We start from the raw sequence: 22,353 nt of genomic DNA on the forward strand, positions 1-22,353 counted from the left end.
TAACTGCAAACTGTTCCTGTTCGCTGATGACTCGGCACTCCTGATTTCGGGAGAGGACAAGTTGCAAGTCGAGGAAGCTCTCAGCTCTGAACTCTCAAAAATCCGTACCTGGCTTACCGATAACAAACTGTCACTACACCTTGGGAAAACCGAATCCATCCTATTTGGGACCAAACATTCCCTCAGTAAAATGAAGGTAAATGACTTCAAGGTCAAAGTCGATGACACAATCATCACTAGCAAAGAAGAGATTACCTATTTGGGATGTATTCTTGACAAACACCTGACAGGTGAAAGCATGGCAACAAAGGTGTTCAAAGGAGTAAACCAGAGAACCAGATTTATGGGCAGAGTTTCCTCTTTTGTCAACCCTCAGGCACTCAGGACCCTCTCAGGGGCCCTGATTCAGCCCCTTTTTGACTATGCTAGCTCCTCTTGGTACTCCAACACCTCAGTGTCACTGAAGACTAAGCTTCAAACCTCCCAAAACAAACTGATTCGACTACTTCTCGGACTGGGGCCCATGACCCACCTCTCTCCCACTCACTTTGCCAGCCTAGGCTGGCTCAGGGTGGAAGACAGGGTTATACAATTAAAAATGGGACTGGTCTTCAAAATTGTAAATGCAGATTTGCCCGAAATGCCCCCTATACCTGCATATCTGTATAAGTACCTCGAAAAAGTTAGTGACACCCACAGTCACAAAACTAGAGGGAGCGTAAACAACAATCTGGTAACACCCACCCATAAAACAAACATGGGCAAATTCTCCTTCTATAGCACTGCCACCAAGGAATGGAATAGTCTAACCCCATCCCTCAAAAAATGCAGTTCACTGGGCTCATTCAAAACAGCCCTAAAAACTCATCTTTCTGGAGGCCTAAAGAGGAGCTAGTACCAGTTTCCCTGTAGACAGACGACCCCCCCCCCCCTCCCCCTTTTTTGTACACACTTTTTTTTTTTTTTTTTTACTTTGATCTTGTTTTGTTTTGTATATATTTCTTTATTTTCCCATGACCTTTTTTGTACATAATGGTATATATATTTTTTTCCCCTCTGTATTCTTATGTTGTTTTTTGAACTGTTTGGTTGCTACTATATATGTCTATGAAATTAATTCAAGGACCCCAATGGAAACAAGCCCGCAAGGACTTTTTTGGCCGGACCTTTTAGTCAAAAGCATTATAAATGTAACTGTGTTGTTTTACATTCTTTTTGCCTAATAAAAATTTCAATCAATCAATCTACCGGCTGAACGTGGCGGCATCCGCTCCCTTTGGGGAGTCGGTCTTGCGTACGGCTCAGCGGTAGGTGTCACTGTCACCTTCACCAGTCAAGTCGGCCTTGCGTCTGGCGGGCTGGCTTGAGCGGCACTTCACCCCTGTGGTCACTGGCCTTAGCGTCTTGCGGGGCCAGGCTCTGGGTAGCGCCTTGCGCCCGGGCATTTAGCGGCGGATGGCGTCTGGCTGTCCGGCCGCCCCAGGGGTTGTACATATTTTCAGTTGTACATACTTGTAAGTATTCTACATTGTACATACTTGTACATATTATAAATTGTACATAGTTGTAAATATTTAAAAAATTGTACATAGTTGTAAATATTGTAAATTTGTACATAGTTGTAAATATTTTAAAATTGTACATAGTTGTACTGTACATATTGTAAAATGTACATAATTGGAAATATGCTAATTGTACATACCTGTAAATATTTTAAATAATTGTAGAATATTTTAACGTCGGTATGTGCGGGGTCGTAGCCCGCTGGTGTTGGCTCTGGGGTCTGGGACTGCTTCGCTTCCTCACGAGGTGTCTTACAGAGTTCCCCATACATATGAAATATGTTGGGTGGAGAGATAGTCTCGATACGATAGAGAACGTTCGGTTACGCTGTAACCTTTGTTCTCTGAGTGAAGAGACTATCTCTCCACCTAGATGTCGCTCGTCAGCGGTGTCGATCAAAGTAAAACCAGTGTAATCACGCACAGCCGGGCCTTATATACTGTAGGGCTGGGCGTGCCAGTAGGACTGGTGTGTCTTAAAGAAATATCCACGTTCTATGCGAGGTGGGGTCATTCCCCATACATATGCAATATGTTGGGTGGAGAGATAGTCTCTTCACTCAGAGAACAAAGGTTACAGCGTAACCGAACGATCTGGAATGCACCCTTCTAACAACACAGGTCAAGTTATTTGCATATTGAAACAGATTTGAAATGTCAAACATGTCAAGCCTCTGACGTTTTTTTTTTTTTTTTTAACTTTGTGTTTATTGAGGATACTTCAAGCATTTACATTTATCACTTTTTCCAATACAATAAAACAAAACAAATCATAGAACAGACATTTACAAGAACTTTGGCAAACAAAAAACAAAACAAAAAACAAAACAGAAATTATATTTACATATTACCTTTTTAGACCTTTTTGGGGGTGCACATTAACCTCATTTTCTTACGTCATCACATCCCTTCTCTTAAGATTATGTATATTATCCATTTTTCCCATCTTTTTTCATAGAGATCTTCCCTTATTTTCAGTTTGAATGTCAATTTTTCCATGTCCTGAATATTGTCCACTATATTTCTCCACTGTGTATAGTCCGGTGCATCAGTCTTGAGCCAGTTCCTGGTGATAGCCTTTTTCCCAGCCGCTAGGAGGATTTTGGCTAGATAACAGTCTCCTGGATGTACAATTCCCTCCATATGACCCAAATACATTACAAGACAAGAATGGGGAATTTCATAGCCTAAAACCTCACATATTGTTGAGTGCAGAGTTTCCCAAAAAGGCTGGATTTTCGTACAGCTCCAGAAGACGTGTGTATGATTGGAGTCAGAGTTTCCGCAGTTTCTCCAGCATAGCTGTTGATTCTTAATTTGTTTGCTTTTAATCTGGGGTGTGATAAAATACCGGATTTGATTCTTCCATATGAATTCCCTCCATCCCTTTGACTGCGTTGTTGTCTGATGCATTTCCCACATACCATACCACGTCTCCTCCGGAATCTCCTCACCCAATTCTTTTTCCCATTTACTCTTAACATATATTGTTGAGCATTTTTTGGATTCCATCAAGCATGAGTATACTTTAGATATAGTCCTGGGTACAACTTCACCATATGCCCGTATAAAGAGTTTTATTAAGGGATGGATGTCATCCTCGGCTGTTTTAATTTTCTTGTTATAATAGTCTCTTATTTGTAAGTATCTAAATAAATCCTGATTTGCCAAATCGTATGTGTTTTTTAATTCCTCAAAACTTATCATTTCATTTTTCTTAATCAACAGGCACATGGTTGTCACACCCAGTTCCGTCCACTGTCTAAACCTCAGGTCCAGTAGCCCTGGCTTAAATGCTCCATCGTATGCAACCCATTTCAACAGGCCAAGTTCCTTTCCCAGTTTCAATTGTTTTACAATGGAGTACCATGTATTTAAAGTGTAGCTTGTTATTGGGTCTAATTCTATCGCACTCCTTACCCCCGCCGGAACCTCCTTTTCTCCAATATAAGTTTGAATCGGGAATGCAAACCCAGGTGTCTCAATTTCCTTCCATCGAGCTGTGTAGTCTGCACTACACCAGTAAATAAGTGGGCGCATTTGTGCTGCATGGTAATATTCTCTTAAATTTGGGAGAGCCATCCCTCCTTTATCTTTGGGCAACTGTAGTGTACTGAATCTTATTCTAGGTCTTTTTCCTTCCCAAATAAATCTTGATATAAGTTTATCCCATTTCGTAAACTGAGTAAGTGGAACCGGCACAGGTAAGGACTGAAACAGATACAACAGGCGTGGCAAGATATTCATTTTTACCGCATCTATCCTATCGCTAAGCCCCATCGGATAAGTAGTCCATCTTTCTATGTCTGTCTTTATATTATTGTCAATTTCCTCGTAGTTACTTTTGTATAATTTTGATAGATTTTTTGTGATATTTATGCCTAAATATTTAATTGTTTTTGCTCCCCAATTTAGGTCCATGTCCTTGAGTTTCTGGTCTGGTGTGCAGTTAAGCATGAGAATCTGAGTTTTGGTTTTGTTCAATTTGTAGCCTGAGTATAAGCTGAACTGATCCAGGGTCTGTATAAGATGTTCAAATGAAGACACTGGATTTTTTAAATAGACCATTACATCATCGGCAAATAGGCTTATGACATGTTTTTGGTTATTAATTTCTATCCCCTGTATTGCTTCCTTCTGCCTAATCATCTGTGCCAGTGGCTCGATGAAAATCGCGAACAGCGAAGGTGAAAGATTACAACCCTGCCGACAACCTTGTTCTAATTCAAATCTATCTGTCAGTGAGCCATTTATTTTTATTCTGGCCGTAGGCTTGGTATAGATTGATTTAATACATTGAATCGCCTTTTCTTGAAACCCAAATTTCTCTAATGTTAGGAACAGGAACCTCCATGAAACCTTATCAAAAGCAGAAGCTGCATCCAGGCTAACCACTGCTGCTGGTGTCTTGTTTTTGTTTATTTTGTGCATAATGTGTAGCGTTCTTCTAATGTTGTCTTGTGTTTGCCTGCCTGTTACAAAGCCAGTCTGATCTTCGTCTATCAACTCTGGTATAATTGACTGAAGCCTGTCGGACAGAATTGAAGTATACATTTTATAATCAACATTCAGCATCGAGATTGGCCTGTAATTCTGACAGTAATTCCTGTCTTTGTGCGGTTTCGATAAAACGGTAATTACAGCTTCCTTCCAGGAGGGGGGAGTAGAGTCATTCTGTTTAACCCAATTGCAAGTGGAATGTAATAGTGGGGCCAGTTCTTTGACAATTTTTTTATAGAATTCACTAGGGAACCCATCTGTTCCAGGGGCCTTAGCTGCTTTAGCATTTCCAATGGCTTTGGTTATTTCATCTATAGTTATTTCCCTTGTCATTACCTTGTTTTGTTTTTTGCCAATGTTGGGTAAATCCAAACTATCTAGGAATGCTCTAGTATCATCTTCGCTGGAGGTGGGTGTTTGAGTGTACAATTCTTTATAGTAATCCTTAAATATATCCTCTATCTCTCTTGGTTTGTAATTTAATTGGTTTGATTTGGGGTCATATAATTTATGAACTGTTATATCTGCCTGTTGTTTCCTTAGGCGTCTTGCCAGCAGCTTCGCCGCCTTAGGACCTGTTTCATAATAGTTTTGTTTTAAGTATCTTGTTTTCATCTCAACCTCCTGCTGTAACAGGTCTCCAATCTTTTTCCTCACCTCTGACATTTGTTTATGAATTCTATTCTCGGTCTTTGCTTTATGTTTTTGTTCCAAAATTTTCAATTCCCCTACTAATTGTTTATATTTTGCTATTCTTTCCTTTTTTATTCCACTTGAAATTGCAATTAGTTTTCCCCTCAGGACAGATTTCAAACAATCCCATAAAATTGCTGGATTAGTTTCGTCGTTAGTATTTTCAATCAAATAATTTTCGATATCTTTTTTGATTTGTTCTACTACTTGGGTATTATTTAGTAGCCCTGCGTTCAATCTCCATAACGTATTTCTCTTTCTGTCTGACAAACAAACCCTCATATATACTGCACTGTGATCAGACACATCAGTTACTCCAATATAACAGTCTTGAATTAGTTCCCTGTTTTCTTTCTGCGTGTAGAAGTAATCTAATCTGCTATATACAGAATGGGTTTGTGAGTAGTGGCTATAGTCTCTCTGCAGGGGGTGAAAGTCCCTCCAAACATCTATAAAACCCATTTCTTCCCATGTATGCTTCACTAATTTTGATATAGGTTTTTTACTTCTATTAAGGCTGGTTGTATCTAAGTTGTAGTCCATAATAACATTCTGGTCTCCCGCACACCAGCAAATTCCTTCTGCTTCCAGTGCTATAGTATCAAATAATAATTTGAAAAATTGCTTGTCGCTTTCCGGTGGTGCATATATATTTACCAGTGTTACTTTTGACTCATCAATCGTTCCTTTGACAATAATATATCTTCCCTCCTTGTCTCTTATTTCTTTTTGAAACTCAAATTTAACTTGGTTGGAGATTAAAATTGCAACCCCCCTTTTACGTGTGTTAGTATGTGAACTATAATAAGCATGCTTATATCCAAATTTCTTAAATTTTTCGTGCTCTGGTCGTGACAGATGAGTTTCTTGCAAAAAATGTATCTGTGTCTTTTCTTTCCTAATTTTAGTCATCACTTTAGCTCTTTTGATTGGGTTTCCCAGACCATTCACATTCAAAGACATAAGTCTAATCTCTTGCTTCGTATTCATGTATGGTTATATAAAATTGGAATGTACAATTGGTTATAGCGTTTCCCCCCTAGGTTAATACTGCGGTCACATACAAAGGTAACAGTGATCAAACATGTAAAGTGCAAAAACATAAAATAGTATCCTTCAGTTATATCTTGAAATAAACACAAAAACAACAACAACAAAAACACCTTGGACTTCCAAAAAGAGATGTCAACCTCCCTCGCCTCCCGTTGACCTCCTTCCATTTTTGTGGGGGAAAGCCCTACATTAAAGAGGGGCCCCCATCCAGTATCGATTACCCCAAAAGGAAAACCCATACTAGGTTGAAAAGCTGTTCCGCTTCCCTTCAAACCAACCAAAAATCTTTTAAATATATTTCCCAGTGACAGATATAATGACAAATTATTTAAACAAATTCCAATCCCAAATACCTCCTTTTTTGCTCGATTGCCTGTGCACCCACGCTTCTTATAAATGAGTCATCCCCCATCCCCCCCCCCCCCCCCCCCCCCCCTTTCCACTCATATCTACACACACACACACACACACACACACACACACACACACACACACACACACACACACACACACACACACACACACACATCCCCCCTCTCCCTCTTAACGTTTCTCCTTCTGGCTTCAAGTTCTCTCTCTCTCCACCCCCCCCCCTTCTGTTTCTCCTCTCCATACATTCCTCAAATTCCTTCCCTCAGCTGTCTCCCTGCTCCAAGCACCCACCCGCACACGCCCACACACACACACACACACACACACACACCCCCCGTCCCCATGCACACATCTAAACAGGGAATGTACATGTTTAACACCCTATGTTAACACTAAATAACCCCATTTGTCCCCCTTTTTCATTAATTAAACTCACGTCGTTGGATTGCTTGTCTGATAGAAAGTCAGTTAACATATTTCTGCAGCCTTCCTCTCGCGCGCCGGCCCGTCTCCGTGACTCGACCCCTTCTTCTATCAACTCTTAACCAAGAGGCGAGTTTGGCCGCTTGTAGATTTTCAATAAGAGTGGTTCTTCTGTCCTCTCCCGCATCTCCGCCGCCTCCGCCTCCATCCGTCTCGTCCTCGCCGCCGCTCCCCTCGCCGCTCTCCACGCCGTTCACCACGCCGCTCTCCACGCCGGTCACCACGCCGTTCTCCACGCCGCTCGCCGGGCCGTTCTCCACGCCGCTCGCCGGGCCGTTCTCCACGCCGCTCGCCGCGCCGTCCCCCGCTCCGTCCTCTGCATCCTGGTTCCCCACTCCTCTCTTACGCATGTCCTTGGCTGCATCCTCGGCGTTGTAATAGATAACTTTCCCAGTGTCCCAGTGGATATGCAGCTTGTCGAAGGGTGTATTGAAGCCAATACCCTTTTCTTTTAATGTACTCTTAATTTTTGCAAAGGATTTTCTTATTTGCATAACCCTGTCAGAGTAGTCATGGTCAAAGTAGATTCTTGTTTCGCCAAATTTCACTACTTTCTTTCCCCAAGCTGTTTTCAGAACCTTCTCCTTCACATCGAATTGCTGGAAGTTGATGATTATTGATCTCGGTGGCTTATCTGGGCTACGTTTCGGTGCCAACGCCCGGTGGGCGCGCTGTATTGACAAATCAATGTCAATTGCCAACTCCTGTTTTAGCCATTCGGCCATGAATTGTGCCATCGATTCACTTCCCGATTCAGCTTCTTCTGCCATATTATAAATCCTCATATTATTTCGTCTTTGTCTACATTCTAAATCGTCTAATTTAATTATCATCTTATTTCTTTCTTCCAGCAACTCCTGTAGTGTTTGGTTTACTGCTGTGCTCCACAATTCCACTTCTTCTGTGCGTTCCAACGCGGCCTCCATTGTAGTCTTCTGCTCGTCCATTACCGTGTTAACTTGGGTGAATTTCTTATTAATGTCCTCGCTGAATCCAGACAGTTTACTGTCCATTTGGGCTGTAATTTCTTCTTTGAATGATCTCAGGTCGTCCTTCATTTCTTTCCGAAGGGCCGATATCTGATTGCTGATCCCATCCAAACTTGTCTGAAGCGATTCCATGTTTTGTTTGTTAGCTTCGGGCGCTAGCGCGCACTTCTCTCCGTCTCTTTTCTGGTCTTTTTCTTTTTTCTTTCTATCCTGGTTTCTCGTACTTTGTCTTGCGCTCATTTCCCATCAGTTTATACTCTTATAGTCCTGTTTTCTAGTTTGTAGCGCGGTTTTAAATAAGTTGGTGAACGGGAGCTCTCAGCTTTACGCGACCGTCCTGTTCGCCGCCATTACCGGAAGTCCGCCTCTGACGTTTTTACATGTAGTTCATTATGCAAGTGCAACACGTGTGTGTTCCGCTCTCAAATTCATCTTATGGAGGCCATCACCCCTGCCCGCACACACATGTTAAAGTATATTTAAGTTCATGTAAATATACATTAAGTTCTAAATAAAAACGGGTTTCACTCCCACCTTATGTTGCATCTCTTTTTCCCCTATACAGGGACATATCTATTCCAAGTTATATTAGCCTTTGGTCGTGAGGTTAAACTGTAAACAAAATTCTCATTCTCTTCATTACACGTGAGAGTCGGCTATTTACTTCATAAACGTTTATTCGTGTGAGGGACTCGCTTGCGCTGATCTACAATTGGTCATGCAGTGTGTCACGCCGCTTTGTAAGCTTGTTTACTTAAGTAAAAGTAGCGATACCACAATGTAGAAATACTCTGTTACAAGTAAAAGGCATGTGCTCAAAATGTTACTTGAGAAAAAGTGCAAAAGTATTGGCATCAAAATATACTTTTACTTTTGGCACCAAAAGTAAAAGTACTAAAATGTTTGAAAATAGCCGATCTACAAGCTCACAGCGCGTCGCGATGGGACGTGTTGTGAGCTTGTAGATCGGCTATTTTCACATAGCCTAGGTATAAAATATAGGGCTAAAGTGGTTAGTGTTTGTTTTATATTATAACAAAAACGAGTTACTGTAAAGTAACTAAAGCTTTCAAATAATTGTACTGGAGTAAAAGTACAATATTTGCAATGCTTCTGAGATGTAGTGGAGACGTAAAAGTACTGAAAATTGGAAATACTTCAGTAAAATAAAAATACCTAAAAATTGTACTTAAGTACAGTACTTGTAATGTACTTTACACCACTGCTAGTATGTCACAGGGACTTAGCCCACCAATCCAACCCTTGATGCTGAGGGCCAGTATCGGGTATCATTTGTTTTAACCCATTCAATCCGGGAACGCATCTGTGTCATTTTAGATCATTATTTGTTTTGCTGTTCAAAAATAGCAGATATACAAGCTCATAGTTTTGCAGATCTTCTATTTTTGAGAAATATTGAAAGTTTTTGCATATCTTTAACTCAAATCTTTGTGTCTGGGGGGGGGTGGTCCCTGGAACCAAATATTTTCAGATGGGGTCCGCGGCCAAATCCATATTATTTTGGGGGTCTATATTTGGGGGACACAATCAGCCTCAGCTGGGTTGCCCAGGTGGAACCAGTCTTTCAGCCAACCGCTGCACAGAGAGGGGGAGGGGCCGAGGGGTGAGCAGGACGAGTCGAGGTGAAGACCAGTGTTGCCAGATGTACGATAATTATCGCATTTGTACGTAAACTTCACAAGTCCCCCGCGTCTCCCCCCGATTGACGCCGCTGTCCGGTTCAATTCCCTGGACCGGCAGGAAAAAAAATCGGGGTGGGGAAGTGAATGGCCACCACTCACGCCTAGGCTCCCCCAACACCGCTGAAGTGCCCTTGAGCAAGTCACTGAACCTCCAACTGCTCCAGTGGAGCTGCTCAGTGGCCAACAGTACCAGGCTGTGGTTGTACTCGTCAGCTCCCAGGTTTTAATGTGTGTGTTTGTCTGTGTGTGTCTATGTGTGTGTGCAGGGCGTTGCTGGAAATGAGCACCTGTGTTCAGCTCCCTGGGTAAATAAAAGTGAGAAATATGTAATGGTCTCATCTTATAGTGCTTGGTGTGGACGACAGCCCTTAACTCTCGATTGCCATGCAGTATTCTAATAGGCAGTGGTGTAAAGTAACTAAGTACGTTTACTCAAGTACTGTACTTAAGTAGAATTTTGAGGTATTTTGACTTTACTAAAGTATTTCCAATGTTCAATACTATTACTTCTAGTCCACTACATCTCAAAGGCAATATTATACTTTTAATCCAATACAATTATTTGAAAACTTTAGTTACGAGAGAGAGAGAGAGAGAGAGAGAGAGAGAGAGAGAGAGATACAGTTCCTCTTCTTAATGTCTTGCGTTGGAATTTCATCCAGCGCGACCGGTTTGTCACCTCTGCTCTCCTAGGCTCTGTGGTTTAACATCTGATCTAATCTGTTCAAATTCCTCTCGTTTCTTTCTCTTACGTAAATGTTAACCACAATGCGTAGGCTGTACTGACGGAAGCTAGACGTGACCACAGTTTAACTGTAGCTTCATGACCTCTATAAACAGTCACACGAACACACACAACTGCCCATCACTAAGAACCAACACCCAAAAAGGTACAAGGCTGGTTCGCCCATTACCTGAACACGCCCAGGCACACCCACACAGCAGAGCTCTATTCACACTGTTGAGTGATTGAATGCTTTATTAGTCAGAAATGTAAACAGCACGTGGTAGAGTCAGACATTAAGGCTCAAAAGGATAACACAAAAAAGGTCCTGGGGACTTGTTTCTATTGTGGTCCTATGTATTCAATTCATCAATATAGCATAACAAAATTACACAATAATACATGTCGTCAACAAATACAAAACACTAATATGTACAAAGGAGTAAAAGGAAAAACCGCAGCAGTGCATCCTTTCGATGGGAATTTACATTTACCTCCCCTATAGTGGTCTCCTGATAGATGTTTTTTCAGGACAATTTTGAATTTACAGAGCCACTAAACACCCAACCCAGCAGAAACATACTTAGGCTATCACTCACACCCCTTCCAGCATAGTAAATAGATATGGGATGGCAGTGGATGGCATTCACACTCTGTTGAATTTGCTGTTGAACAAACAGGTCCGATGTGATCAAGTGAGGTTATCTAGAAATGGTTAAAAGAAAATAGAGTCACTCTGCACACTGTAAAATGATAGCTAATAATAATAGCTCCTAGTCAATAGTTTTGTTACTTTTCGACCAACAAGGTCTACTTTTTGTTGTGCTCTTTTTCTTTTAACAGATCTAGAAATGGTTGCCATACAATGTCAGAGAACGTATTTAAATTAGAGGAGAACACATACTGTACAAAACATACATTTGCATCATGGTCATTCTGTGTAATGGACATAACTTCTACATTATGTTACTTCCTTCTTGTGTGATATGAGGTGTAGCATCCTGTATTGTTATGTGTGTTTATATGATATTCATATTAGTGTCCATTATAATAAATAATTTAACATTATGAATGTGCAAAAAATAGCCTTCATTGAACTAGAATCAAGCCCTATAGACTGCATGAGCTAAGCCTGTCTGTATGCAACTCGAACGAACGGTGTTGAGTTGTCAGAAGCGGACTTCACGCCGCTCAGTCACAGGGCTCAAGTGCATTTGTATTGCGTTGTTTTAACCCTTTAAGACCGTGAAAGCATCTGTCACTTTAGATTTTAACCATTTTAACCATTATCTTATATTTTAGTCTACCTGAGTCTACTCAGGCTTTTGTGAGCACACAAGGCAGTTTTTAAGTTGCTTGATTCAGTATTTACATATTTGATATTCGATATATTTTATCAGACACGCCTCCTTCCTATGCAAACCCATTGTAACTTCAAACTCCATTTTAACCATGATAGATTCTTCAAAAACACCCGTCCTTGGTTTCTCCTGATTGATATCGTCTTTCTAATGCGTGGGGGGCCGTGTTTTGTCAATTACTTTTGTCAATTACTAATATTCTCATTTCCCCAAACATTTAAAAGAAAAATATGAAAAAACGTCAAATTGAAAAAACACGGCACCCGCATGCATTAGGTGCTCTTAACAGCCCGACTAGACGTTAAAATTACCCTAAACATGTTTGAAAGTGAAATATCCCTTTAACCACTCAAATCGGGAACGTATCTGTGTAACCGCTCTATCCATATTTTATACTTTGGCTATTAAAAAATAGCAGATATACAAGCTCAGATCTAAAAATCGTGGAAAATTATTTCGTGCAAATCTTTGCATATATGTTTTAAAGCGAACATTTTTTACTCCGATCTGTGCTTCTGGGAGGTCCCTGGAACGACATATTTTGAGATGGGGGTCCGTGGCCAAATACATATCATTATGGGGGTCCTTGACATGGAAAAGGTTTGAGAACCACTGATATTATAGCAACATATGTTTTTTCAAAAAACTGTTACGATTTAGAAGACATTTGTAGAATCCCCAGAAGCAAAGATTTGAGTTACCAATGTTTGCCTTAAAAATACATATATACTCAAAGATTTGCACAAAATGTTTACGATTTTTCAAAAATAGCAGATCTACAATCTCGTAGCCGCACTATGAGCTTGTAGATCTGCTATTTTTGAATAGCCAAAGAAATCTAAAAATGCCACAGATTCTTTCCCGGTCTAAATGGGTCAAGCATGAATTGCGAGTGTGAGAATACTGTATGTTTTGTAGGACAGGAAGTGTGCGTCTACAAACACAGCATCTATGTAAATATTATAAAGCTTTATCATCATAGTCAAACATCAATAAAACGTCCCACGCCGGGTTATTCCTCAGGCCAGGGGCACTGGCATGGAAAATGACAAAGGGGGACACCGAAGGGAACGCATGCGCACACGTGCATGCGTTCCCAGTGTTTTTTTTTCTGGGTTTGTTACTTCTTTTTTTTTTTCTTGTTACTTTATTTTGGTTCATTCGGTTAATTCGGTACAAAAAATGTACTCCATGAAGTGTAGATGTCGGAGGTTTTTTCTTTTTTCTTCAGCCCAAAAGTCTGCTGTAACCAAATGGACTACCACCTCGCGGCGAGCACCGCGGCGGGGACCCACCTTGCGGTGGTCGTGAGGTGTGGGGGACTGGACTGAATCTTTTTTCATTTTTTTCCCCCACATTTTCTTTTTGGACTGGACTAGATCAAAAGACACAGTGTCTTTTAATTAAACAGGCGCCGGCGCCACTGCCTCAGGGTGGCCGACGTCGACGGTGATGAACGTGTAGAGCGGGTGCGTCTCCTTCTGCACCACGGTGTATTGGACGGAGTTGATCCCGTCCGTGGCCATGGTCTTGTTGCAGTCCTCCAGGACCTTCCAGTTGGCCTTGTTCACCTCGTTGTGCGCGTCTCTGGCGTGTTTGATCATGGTGTACCTGTGCAGTGGCGGAAGAAAAGTACTCAAATGGTTTTACTTAAGTAAAAGTATCAATATTGCAATGTAGAAGTGCTCTGTTTAAAATATATATATGTATCAAAATGTACTTAAAGTACCAAAAGTAAAAGTACTAAAATATTTTAAAATAGTCGATCTACAAGCTCTCAACGCGTCGCGATCGAGCTTGTAGATCGGCAATTTTCAAATAGCCTAGGTATAAAATAAGGCTGGAGAGGTTAATGTATGTTTTATAATGTAATAATTTATATCTGCAAAGTAACTAGTATCTAAAGTTTTCAAATAATTGTAGTGAAGTAAAAGTACAATATTTGCCTCTGAGATGTAGTGGAGTAGAAGTAAAAGTACGGACAATTAGAAATACTCCAGTAAAGTAAAAGTACCTCAAATCTGTACTTAAGTACTAGTACTTGAGTAAATGTACTTAGTTACTTTTCACCACTGGTACCTGGCGACCTGCTCGGACGGTCTAGACACGGCCATGCCCTTGTAGTGCAGCCTCATGTAGATGTCGTCGTCCTCCGTGCCCCAGCCCCAGTATCTGTTGGAGAAGCCGTTGATCTTCATGAACTGCTCCTTGGAGAGGGCCACGACTCCACCCACGAAGTTAAGCAGCGTCAACCTGAACCAGAGGTGGAAGAAAAAGTATTCAGATTTCAGTCTTTTTTTAGCTCAAGTAAAAGTAGCAATACGCTGTTGTCGGGCAGAAATCTACATACAGTATATCTCCATATTCAAACTGTTTGTGTTTTTTCGTAAAATTAACGCCCTGCGAAAGCATCAATAGTAGCAGATTCACAAGCTCTAAACCGCTTTGAGCTTGTAGATCTGCTCATTTTGAATTTGAATCCTGAAAAGTAACATTTTTGGACATAATGAGGTGTCCACCCGACAGAGACAAATACCATAACGTAGAAATTCTCAATTCAAAGTAAAAGTTCCCATATTAAAAAAGATACTTGAGTATTAGCCTATGGTACAAAAGACCTGTAATGAAAATATTTACAGTGCCAAGGTAAAAGTAGTGTAGGTTACTCATTAGTCACTATGCAGGCCCATTTCACAATGGATTATTATAATTAGTAATGCATTAATGTGTTCAGCAGTGTAATATTGCAGCTGGTAAAAGTGGTACTGAATGACTTTGTGTGAGGCGGGGTAGCTTAACCAATAATAATAATACATGTTTTGTATTGATACTCAAAATGTGTGAAATTAATCTAAATTTGTTAAATGAATTGCCGACGATAATCGTTATTATCGTTTACCGTGCGCTCACAATAATCGTATCGCAGAGATTTTATTTTATCACGTCCTCTGTAATACACTAGGATGAATTAGCTTTTGCTGAGCTGCAAATTCAGTAGCACTTAAACCCCTCTGTACTTGATAAAACTGATCTGTAAAGAACGCATTTGGTACGCTCTTACTTCACTCTATACAAATCAATTCACCAAAATAGCCTAGTGTAAGAGTGAAATGCAGCCATGGAGTATTGTTAGGTTATAAGAAATAACTACTGTTCAGTATGAGAGTTTCCGCTGGGGGCGCTGAGGGAAAAAGCTAGAGAGGGAAGGAGAGAAGAAGAGAGAGAGAGAGAGAGAGAGAGAGCGACCGGGGGATTCATTCATTCATTGTTTACGTCTGTTGGACTGTACTGATTGGCTGTGAGACTTTAGTAAAAGTTATTGAGAAGAACCTATTACCGTGTTGAACTGAGTCTATAGTACAAGCTCACAATGCGTTACGATGCAATGCGTTGTGAGCTTGTAGATCGGCTATTTTTGGCAAACCATCCCACCAGAGTAGGGATGCTGGGGGTTGAAGTGGTTAACAAAAGTGTCATTTGGGGTTTTAAGCATATTTTGATTATCGCGATAATATCGTTAATTGCAATTAATCTTTTGCCACAATAATCGTGACATGTAATTTTCATATCGTCCCACACCCTTGAGGGTCCCTGGACCCCACTTTGGGGTGGCAGTGGCTCAGGGGTAGAGTGGCCGGTAGAGCGGCCGGATGGGAACCGCGAGGTTCCCAGTTCGATACCCCAGAGTTAGTGTGGAAGTGTCCTTGAGCAAGACGCTGAACCCCTAATTGCTCTCGATGAGCAGTTTGGTGCCTTGCGTGGTTTGCTCCGCCATCGGTGTATGTGTGTGTGAATGGGTGAATGTAACGCACAATTGAGGGAATATACTTAGTTTACTTATATCCAAAACTGACCTGAAGCCGAACTTGTCCACGGCCACGGCCAGGTGCCGGGGCTGGTCGGCGCAGCGGTAGGCGTTGCGGTCGTCCATGGGGATCATGTCCACGTCGTGGAAGATGAAGCAGTCGTAGCCGCCGTCCTCCTTCAGCGCCTCCAGGAAGCCGGCGTTCATCAGCCGGCACTTGTTGAAGGTGCCGTCGTCGCCGGCCTGGTTGACCACGTACACGCCGTACCGCGCCTGCTGCCGCTGCAGGAACGGGTGGAGGTAGTGCAGCAGGTACTTCAGGTGGTGGTGCCGGTGGCGGAACGGCACGATCAGCGCCACCTTCTGGCGGGCCGCGCAGTCCTTGGGTGTGAAGCGACCCCCCGGCTGTGTAGACAACACGATATTATTACAAAACGTGCGATGGATTCTAAATGTATCCCAGTGTTGATTTTGACTGCAAATTTCAATTTAGTTTTAGTCATAGTCTTTTGAATAAAGTTCCACTTATTTTCAGTCATATTTTAGATTTATTTTTTGTCTAGATTTAGTCGACAAAATATCATAACATTATAGTCGACTAAATCTACAGTTGATTTGGTCGACTAAAATGTGTTTTGGCTGTGCCTTGATGGCGTCGTACTGGCTGATTTTACACTTGGTTGCACGCTGAAAATAGCCGATCTACAAGCTCACAACGCGTTGCAGCGCGGCGTGTTGTGACAATTGTAAAATCAATATTAATGTAACTCTGAGAGTGTACAAATGGAACCAAATGGACTTCCCTCAAGGACCCCTGGGGGTCCCCGGACCCCACTTTGGAGAACCAATGCAATAAAGCATAAGGCTATAGAGACCACCTGTAGACTAGGGGAGAGCTGCTCCCGGACGGAGTCCAGGTCCAGCGCCTGGTGGACATCCACCCTGAACGGGCCCAGCAGGTGAGGAGAGACGTCTGGACAGATGGGGACAGTCACAGCCTGGGTGTCTTCTGCTGCTGTCAGGGGTGGAATGTAACTAAGTACATTTACTTAAGTACAGATTTGAGGTACTTTTACTTTACTGGAGTGTTTCAACTTTTTTTTCAACTTTACTTTTACTCCTCTACGTCAAAGAGTCAAATATTGTACTTTTTGCTCCACTACAATTATTAGAAAACTTTAGTTTGTTACTTTGTATTTGGGGATTATTATTACAAAATATACATTAACCACTTCAGCTCTATTTAAACTTCTATTTTCAAATAGCCGATCTACAAGCTCACAACGCGTGTTGTGAGCTTGTATATCTGCTATTTTCAAAAAGATTTTTATACATTTGAAACCTGTGAAATGGGACATTCTGCATAATGGATACTCTTACTTTTTAAGTACATTTTGATACCAATCCTTTTTTTTTTAAACTTTTACTCAAGTACATTTTGAATTCCGGACGTTTATTTCTACATGGCAGTATTGATGCTTTTATTTAAGAAGAAAAAAAGATTTGAGTACTTTTACCACCACTGGCTGCTGTCGTTGTAGTAGTAGTTGTTGTTATATTAGCTCTTATAGTAGCTCTTATTTTTCCATGTCCATAGGTGCCATCATGCAATCCATGAGAGTGAGAGAGAGGTCTACTGTACAAGTATATACTGTATGTGATCAAATAAACTCCACTAAGGAGCACTGCCCACAGAAACATCTTTTTAACAAACTCCCTCCTCATCTTGCTGATAATCCATAGGCTATGATATATTATACCTGCAGTGTTTTAGCCTGGAATAAAAGTAAAACCAACTTCACAAACGGTTAGACTGAGTCGTTATTACTCAAAGCCTACTGTATAAAGAGGAAGTTTCCTTCAGATGCTTGGTGCGGTGCTGTAGGGCGGAGCGTTGACATGACACAATACAGTACAGCAGTCTGCCAGCATTATGGTAATAAACCTTTGATCCCTGCAGGGAAATATTCACGTCCAACCTGTTTGACATGACAGTTGTTTATAACAACAGTAATTTGAGGACATTGAACTGTCTGCAGGTGGTGATGAAATGATAAGAGTCACGTTTTATTGTCTCGGCATGGCCGAGACAATAAGAGAGCAGAGGAAGAAATGCCACTGGAAAAAATAAATAATAATCAGCCTCATGGTGGCGCTATAACAGGACAATTCGTGTTTTTACCTGTAACTGCACCGATCTGTGTAAAACGTTGTATGCGCACTCCCAGAGGTAAAGGAAAAACCTTTGCCCTGCATTTTTCTTATCTGCCTTTTATATTGCCACCAGGAGGCTCACTTATGTAAAACAACTTTTTTAATATTAGGCTATTTGACTTTTCATATTCCATCCTGATTGGCTATAAAGTTGGCATCTAAAGTTTGCAGGAGTGGCCCATTTTGAACAAAATGGGGCAATTCATAAACGCACCGTCCGATCACGGTGAAACTTTGCACGCACATTCGCACTACGCTGAGAAACAAATGCCACCCTTTTAACATTGCTCTATTATAGTGCCACCAGGAGGCAGATTTTTGCAAAACCTTTTTTCATATTAATCTACAAATGTCCAAATATTACGCAAATCTGCACACATTATCTCTATAGTCAAGTGATCAAGACACGGATCCATCAGATTTTTTATATTCCATCCTGATTGGCCAATTCCAAACATTGCTGACCCACAATAACCTACCTCACCTGGCGGAGACCTGTGCTCCGATGAGCACTTTTTCTGGTTCTATATATTCCAAATGACCCGGGTTTTTTATATTTTACCAGTTTTTTGAAAAGCATTTCCTTAAATGTGTTTTAAAAAATAGCAACTAGTAGGCTACCCTATAAACAAATAAACATATTTCATCTTCTGTGTAGGGAGGAGCCAGCCAGAAAACTGTTGCTGCCATGGGTTCACCATGCATGGAAGCTTTACGTAGCTTTTCGTGTGCATGTGCATGTGCATGTGCATGTGCATGTGCATGTGCGTGCGTGCGTGAGTGAGTGGAAGAGGGAGAGAGGGAGAGAGAGAGAGAAAGAAAGAAAGAAAGAGGGGGAGAGGTAGAGAGGTAGAGAGAGAGAGCAGTAAGCATTACCTGGGTAATTTGGAGGAAAGCCAGGTGAATGACTGATAACAGAGGTAGGCTACTTACAGGTAAAGCTGTGTGTGTGTGTGTGTGTGTGTGTGTGTGTGTGTGTGTGTGTGTGTGTGTGTGTGTGTGTGTGTGTGTGTGTGTGTGTGTGTGTGTGTGTGTGTGTGTGTGTTTGACTCACTCAGTACCTCCTTTCTCACACATAAATACTTTTATACTAATTGAATGAAAGTCAGTCATGTGGAGAAGAGAAGCGGGGCAACCAATGAGAGGAAGATGAAAGGAAAACAAACATTTAGGAGGAGGGCAGAATGAGAGAGAGAGAGAGAGAGAGAGAGAGAGAGAGAGAGAGAGAGAGAGAGAGAGAGAGAGAGAGAGAGAGAGAGAGAGAGAGAGAGAGAGGGGGGGGGGGGGTGGAGTGGTGGGGCGGCAGGTTATTGCCAGAAAACTATATATTCACAGCATCACTGTAGAGTGCTTGACTGCAGTGAAGTGTGTGTGTGTGTGTGTGTGTGTGTGTGTGTGTGTGTGTGCGTGTGCGTGTGCGTGTGCGTGTGCGCGCGCGCGCGTGTGTGTGTGTGTGTGTGTGTGTTGATGGAGGGAGGTACTGTAGAGGCATCATGCCACCTGGTGGAGAATTGTTAACCAGTAAACACTAGCACTGAGCATCAAGGGTTGGATTAAGGGTAAGTCCCTGCGACATGCAGATGTAGCTTGTAGATCTGCTATGTTTGAATAGCCAACGTATAATTGGATAAAGTGGTTAAAATGATCGTGGAGGAACCCTGGGGGTCCCTGCCCGGACCACAACTTTGGAACCAATGCCTTATAGAACAAAAATAAACTAGAAAATGTGCTCCTCGGAGCACAGGTCTCCGCCAGTACTGTTCCTGATTAATCCTGTCTTACCTCACTTCAAAAGATATAGATGATCTTTTGAAGTGACACACCTATTTATAGGTCTCTATTTCATCATGCGTCTCGCTAGCCAATCAAAGCACACCCTTTCAACATATTGTCACGTGTCACGTGAAGCTTGACCAATATTAGCTTGGTGGACACACGGAAGGACGAGAACGAAAACATAGTCTCCTGGCGGAGACAATAAATGAATAGGAAGGGCCCTTATGAGAGGCTGCCATGTCCTTCCACATGGAGGACCCTCACAAGCTCTTACATAAAAACATTTAAAAAAAATAAAGTTAAAGATATCAAGACATTTCATAAGGCCCCGGCTATTCCTAGAGGAGACGGACATGGTGAGGTCTGAACGAAGCTTCTAGGTGACAGTAACTTTTGAGCAGAACAATAAATGAAGAGATAAATAAAGACATCAATAAATGAATATGTAATAGTGACAATAACATAGCGATTCCATCTATTAAAGGGGTAGTTCACCCCCAAAACGACTTTTTTCCCTATCAATTACACACCCCATGGAGACTTGAATTCAAGGAGATTCAAGTTAAAAAATATCAACTACTTAAAAATGTTTTTCAAAACAGTAGAATAATTCTAAAAGGTTTAGGCATAAGGGATAAGGCTAAAGATATAGGGCCCAAATTGGGTCCTAGAGACAAATGGTATCAAACGAGGGTCCGTGGCCTAATATGCATATCAAACTGGGGGTCGTGGAAGTGCAAAAAAAGGCTGAGAATGGCTGGTCTAATTGGCGGGATAGGGGTGTCCCTCTGGGACGAGCGAGATGAAGAAGGTAGAGACGAAGGTCCAGGCGGCGGCGACGACGCCCGGGGGTCGTCGGGCGGTTGAGGCATTGCCGTCCTCGGGGCCTCCTCCTTCGCCACCGTCCACCGGCCGCTCCACTTCCTGGGCGTCCTGGCGAGCCTCCGCCTCCTCCCGCGGAGCCCCGCCCCCGTCCATCTCTCCCGCTCCGGGGTTCTGCTGCTCGGGTCTGAAGGGAAACCATGCGTTCTGGTGCAGGTACACCAGCAGCATGGCGCCGGCCACGATGACGAACAAGCTCACGGAGGAGGAGAAGTACATGATGCTGAGCAGCACGCACACGTTCGACACCGTGTACAGCCGGTCCAGCCAATCGGGGCCCGGCTCGTCCTCGGCGGCCCCGCCCTGCTGCTGCTGCGCGTTCGCGTTTGCCCGGATGTCCGGGGGGCTCTGCGCCGCGGGCTCGGCGGCTGCGGGGTTAGGCCCCGACGACGGCTGCTGTGGCGCGGCCTCGTTGGGCGCGAGGGAGGGGCTCGGAGGCGAGGGAGGGGCGATGGTGCCGGGAGGCTGGGAGGCGGCCATCGCTACTTGCTGTTGTATGTAGTAGTGCCAGGCGTACATCTGCTGCCACCACAGCATTTGCATGGGTACGTATGGGACGCAGCTGGGGTCCGTGTCCCCCTGAAAGGGGCCCTGTGCTCCGTGTGGCCACAGAGCGTCACCACCCGAAGGAGCGGGGTGGTCGGGTTTGCACTGGGGGAAGCCGCCGCGATACCTCGGCCCGCCGTGACTTCCTGGTACAGAGTAAGAGGGGGCCGGGGCCGGCTGGCTCTCGTGACCCGGCATGGTGGCGACGGGGGACGTGGATCCAGCGACAGAGTCAGAGGCCGGCGGGTCGCCGGTCACAGCGGGACCGTGAAGAGTGGAGTTGACCAGGTGCAGCATGTACTCGTCCTGCTTCCTGAGCACATCTCGGAGCTGTGGGTGGTCCCGCAGCAGCCTGCCTGAGTGCACCTGAGGCTGGTCTTTGGCGGACGATTCGCTGGGATACGTGTGTGACATGGTGCTTTTCAATGTTCTTCATTGAACTCTTCGGCCCTTTACACAGGCTTATATACTCTCACGGCCGTACGTAATGGTTTACGACACTCACAGGCAGAAAGAAGAGCTGTGATTGGACAGCGGTCATCAGCAGCATGCCTGAGAGCGGATCTGATTTGATGATTCAGCCAAGGTTTGGCTATCACAACCCATAGCAACTGGAAACATCTCTGCCAGTCCAAATGGACTTCCTCACTGACGTCATCAATATGGTGTCATTCTTATGACATCAGATAGTCCCTATAGTTTATTTACAGGACAGGCTGAAAACCTATAACCCTGGTGTTGCAGGGGTTGCTGCATTGACCAGTGGTGCAGTGCTCACTGCATGCTCATTCCACTTTTTTCAATTTCAATATTTCCAATTGTCTATACTTTTACTTCTACTCCACTACATCTCAGAGGCAAATATTGTACTTTTACTCTGCACTACAATTATTGGTTACTAGTTACTTTGTAGATATAAATGATTACATTATAAAACATACTTTATCCTCTTTAGCCCTATTTTATACCTAGGCTATTTGAAAATATACAAACTCACAACGTGTTGCAATGCGACATGTTGTGAGCTTTTAGATCTCATGTGCACACGCGTGTGAGTGCATCTACCTTGCGTATCGCTTAAAGACAACCATTGACATCTCTTGCCAAAGCTTACAAAAGCTGTCGAGTGTCAACAGCGTGAATTAACATAGGAATTACCCTGGCTGGATGTATATCAATTGTCCATTAAA

At 42.8% G+C, this 22,353-nt stretch overlaps 2 protein-coding genes across 2 annotated transcripts; both read right to left on the minus strand.

Annotated features, from left to right (window-relative positions):
- Positions 1–10,824: 10,824 nt before the first annotated feature.
- On the minus strand, positions 10,825–17,677 carry LOC311034491 (beta-1,4-galactosyltransferase 2-like; the record flags this gene model as incomplete). Its single annotated transcript, XM_084042370.1, has 5 exons — positions 10,825–13,551; positions 14,020–14,193; positions 15,795–16,150; positions 16,624–16,793; positions 17,662–17,677. 5 exons carry the CDS (start codon positions 17,675–17,677, stop codon positions 13,344–13,346), a joined length of 924 nt encoding a protein of 307 aa, XP_083898496.1. The 3' UTR covers positions 10,825–13,343.
- Positions 17,678–20,497: 2,820 nt separating this feature from the next.
- Positions 20,498–21,577, minus strand: LOC311034492 (homocysteine-responsive endoplasmic reticulum-resident ubiquitin-like domain member 2 protein; the record flags this gene model as incomplete). Its single annotated transcript, XM_084042371.1, has 1 exon — positions 20,498–21,577. The coding sequence occupies one exon, from the start codon at positions 21,575–21,577 to the stop codon at positions 20,498–20,500; it is 1,080 nt and encodes a 359-aa protein (XP_083898497.1).
- Positions 21,578–22,353: the final 776 nt, after the last annotated feature.

Source organism: Gymnoscopelus microlampas (assembly GCF_963454915.1).
Source record: "Gymnoscopelus microlampas genome assembly, chromosome: 19".
In the NCBI taxonomy this organism is placed as follows: Eukaryota; Metazoa; Chordata; class Actinopteri; order Myctophiformes; family Myctophidae; genus Gymnoscopelus; species Gymnoscopelus microlampas.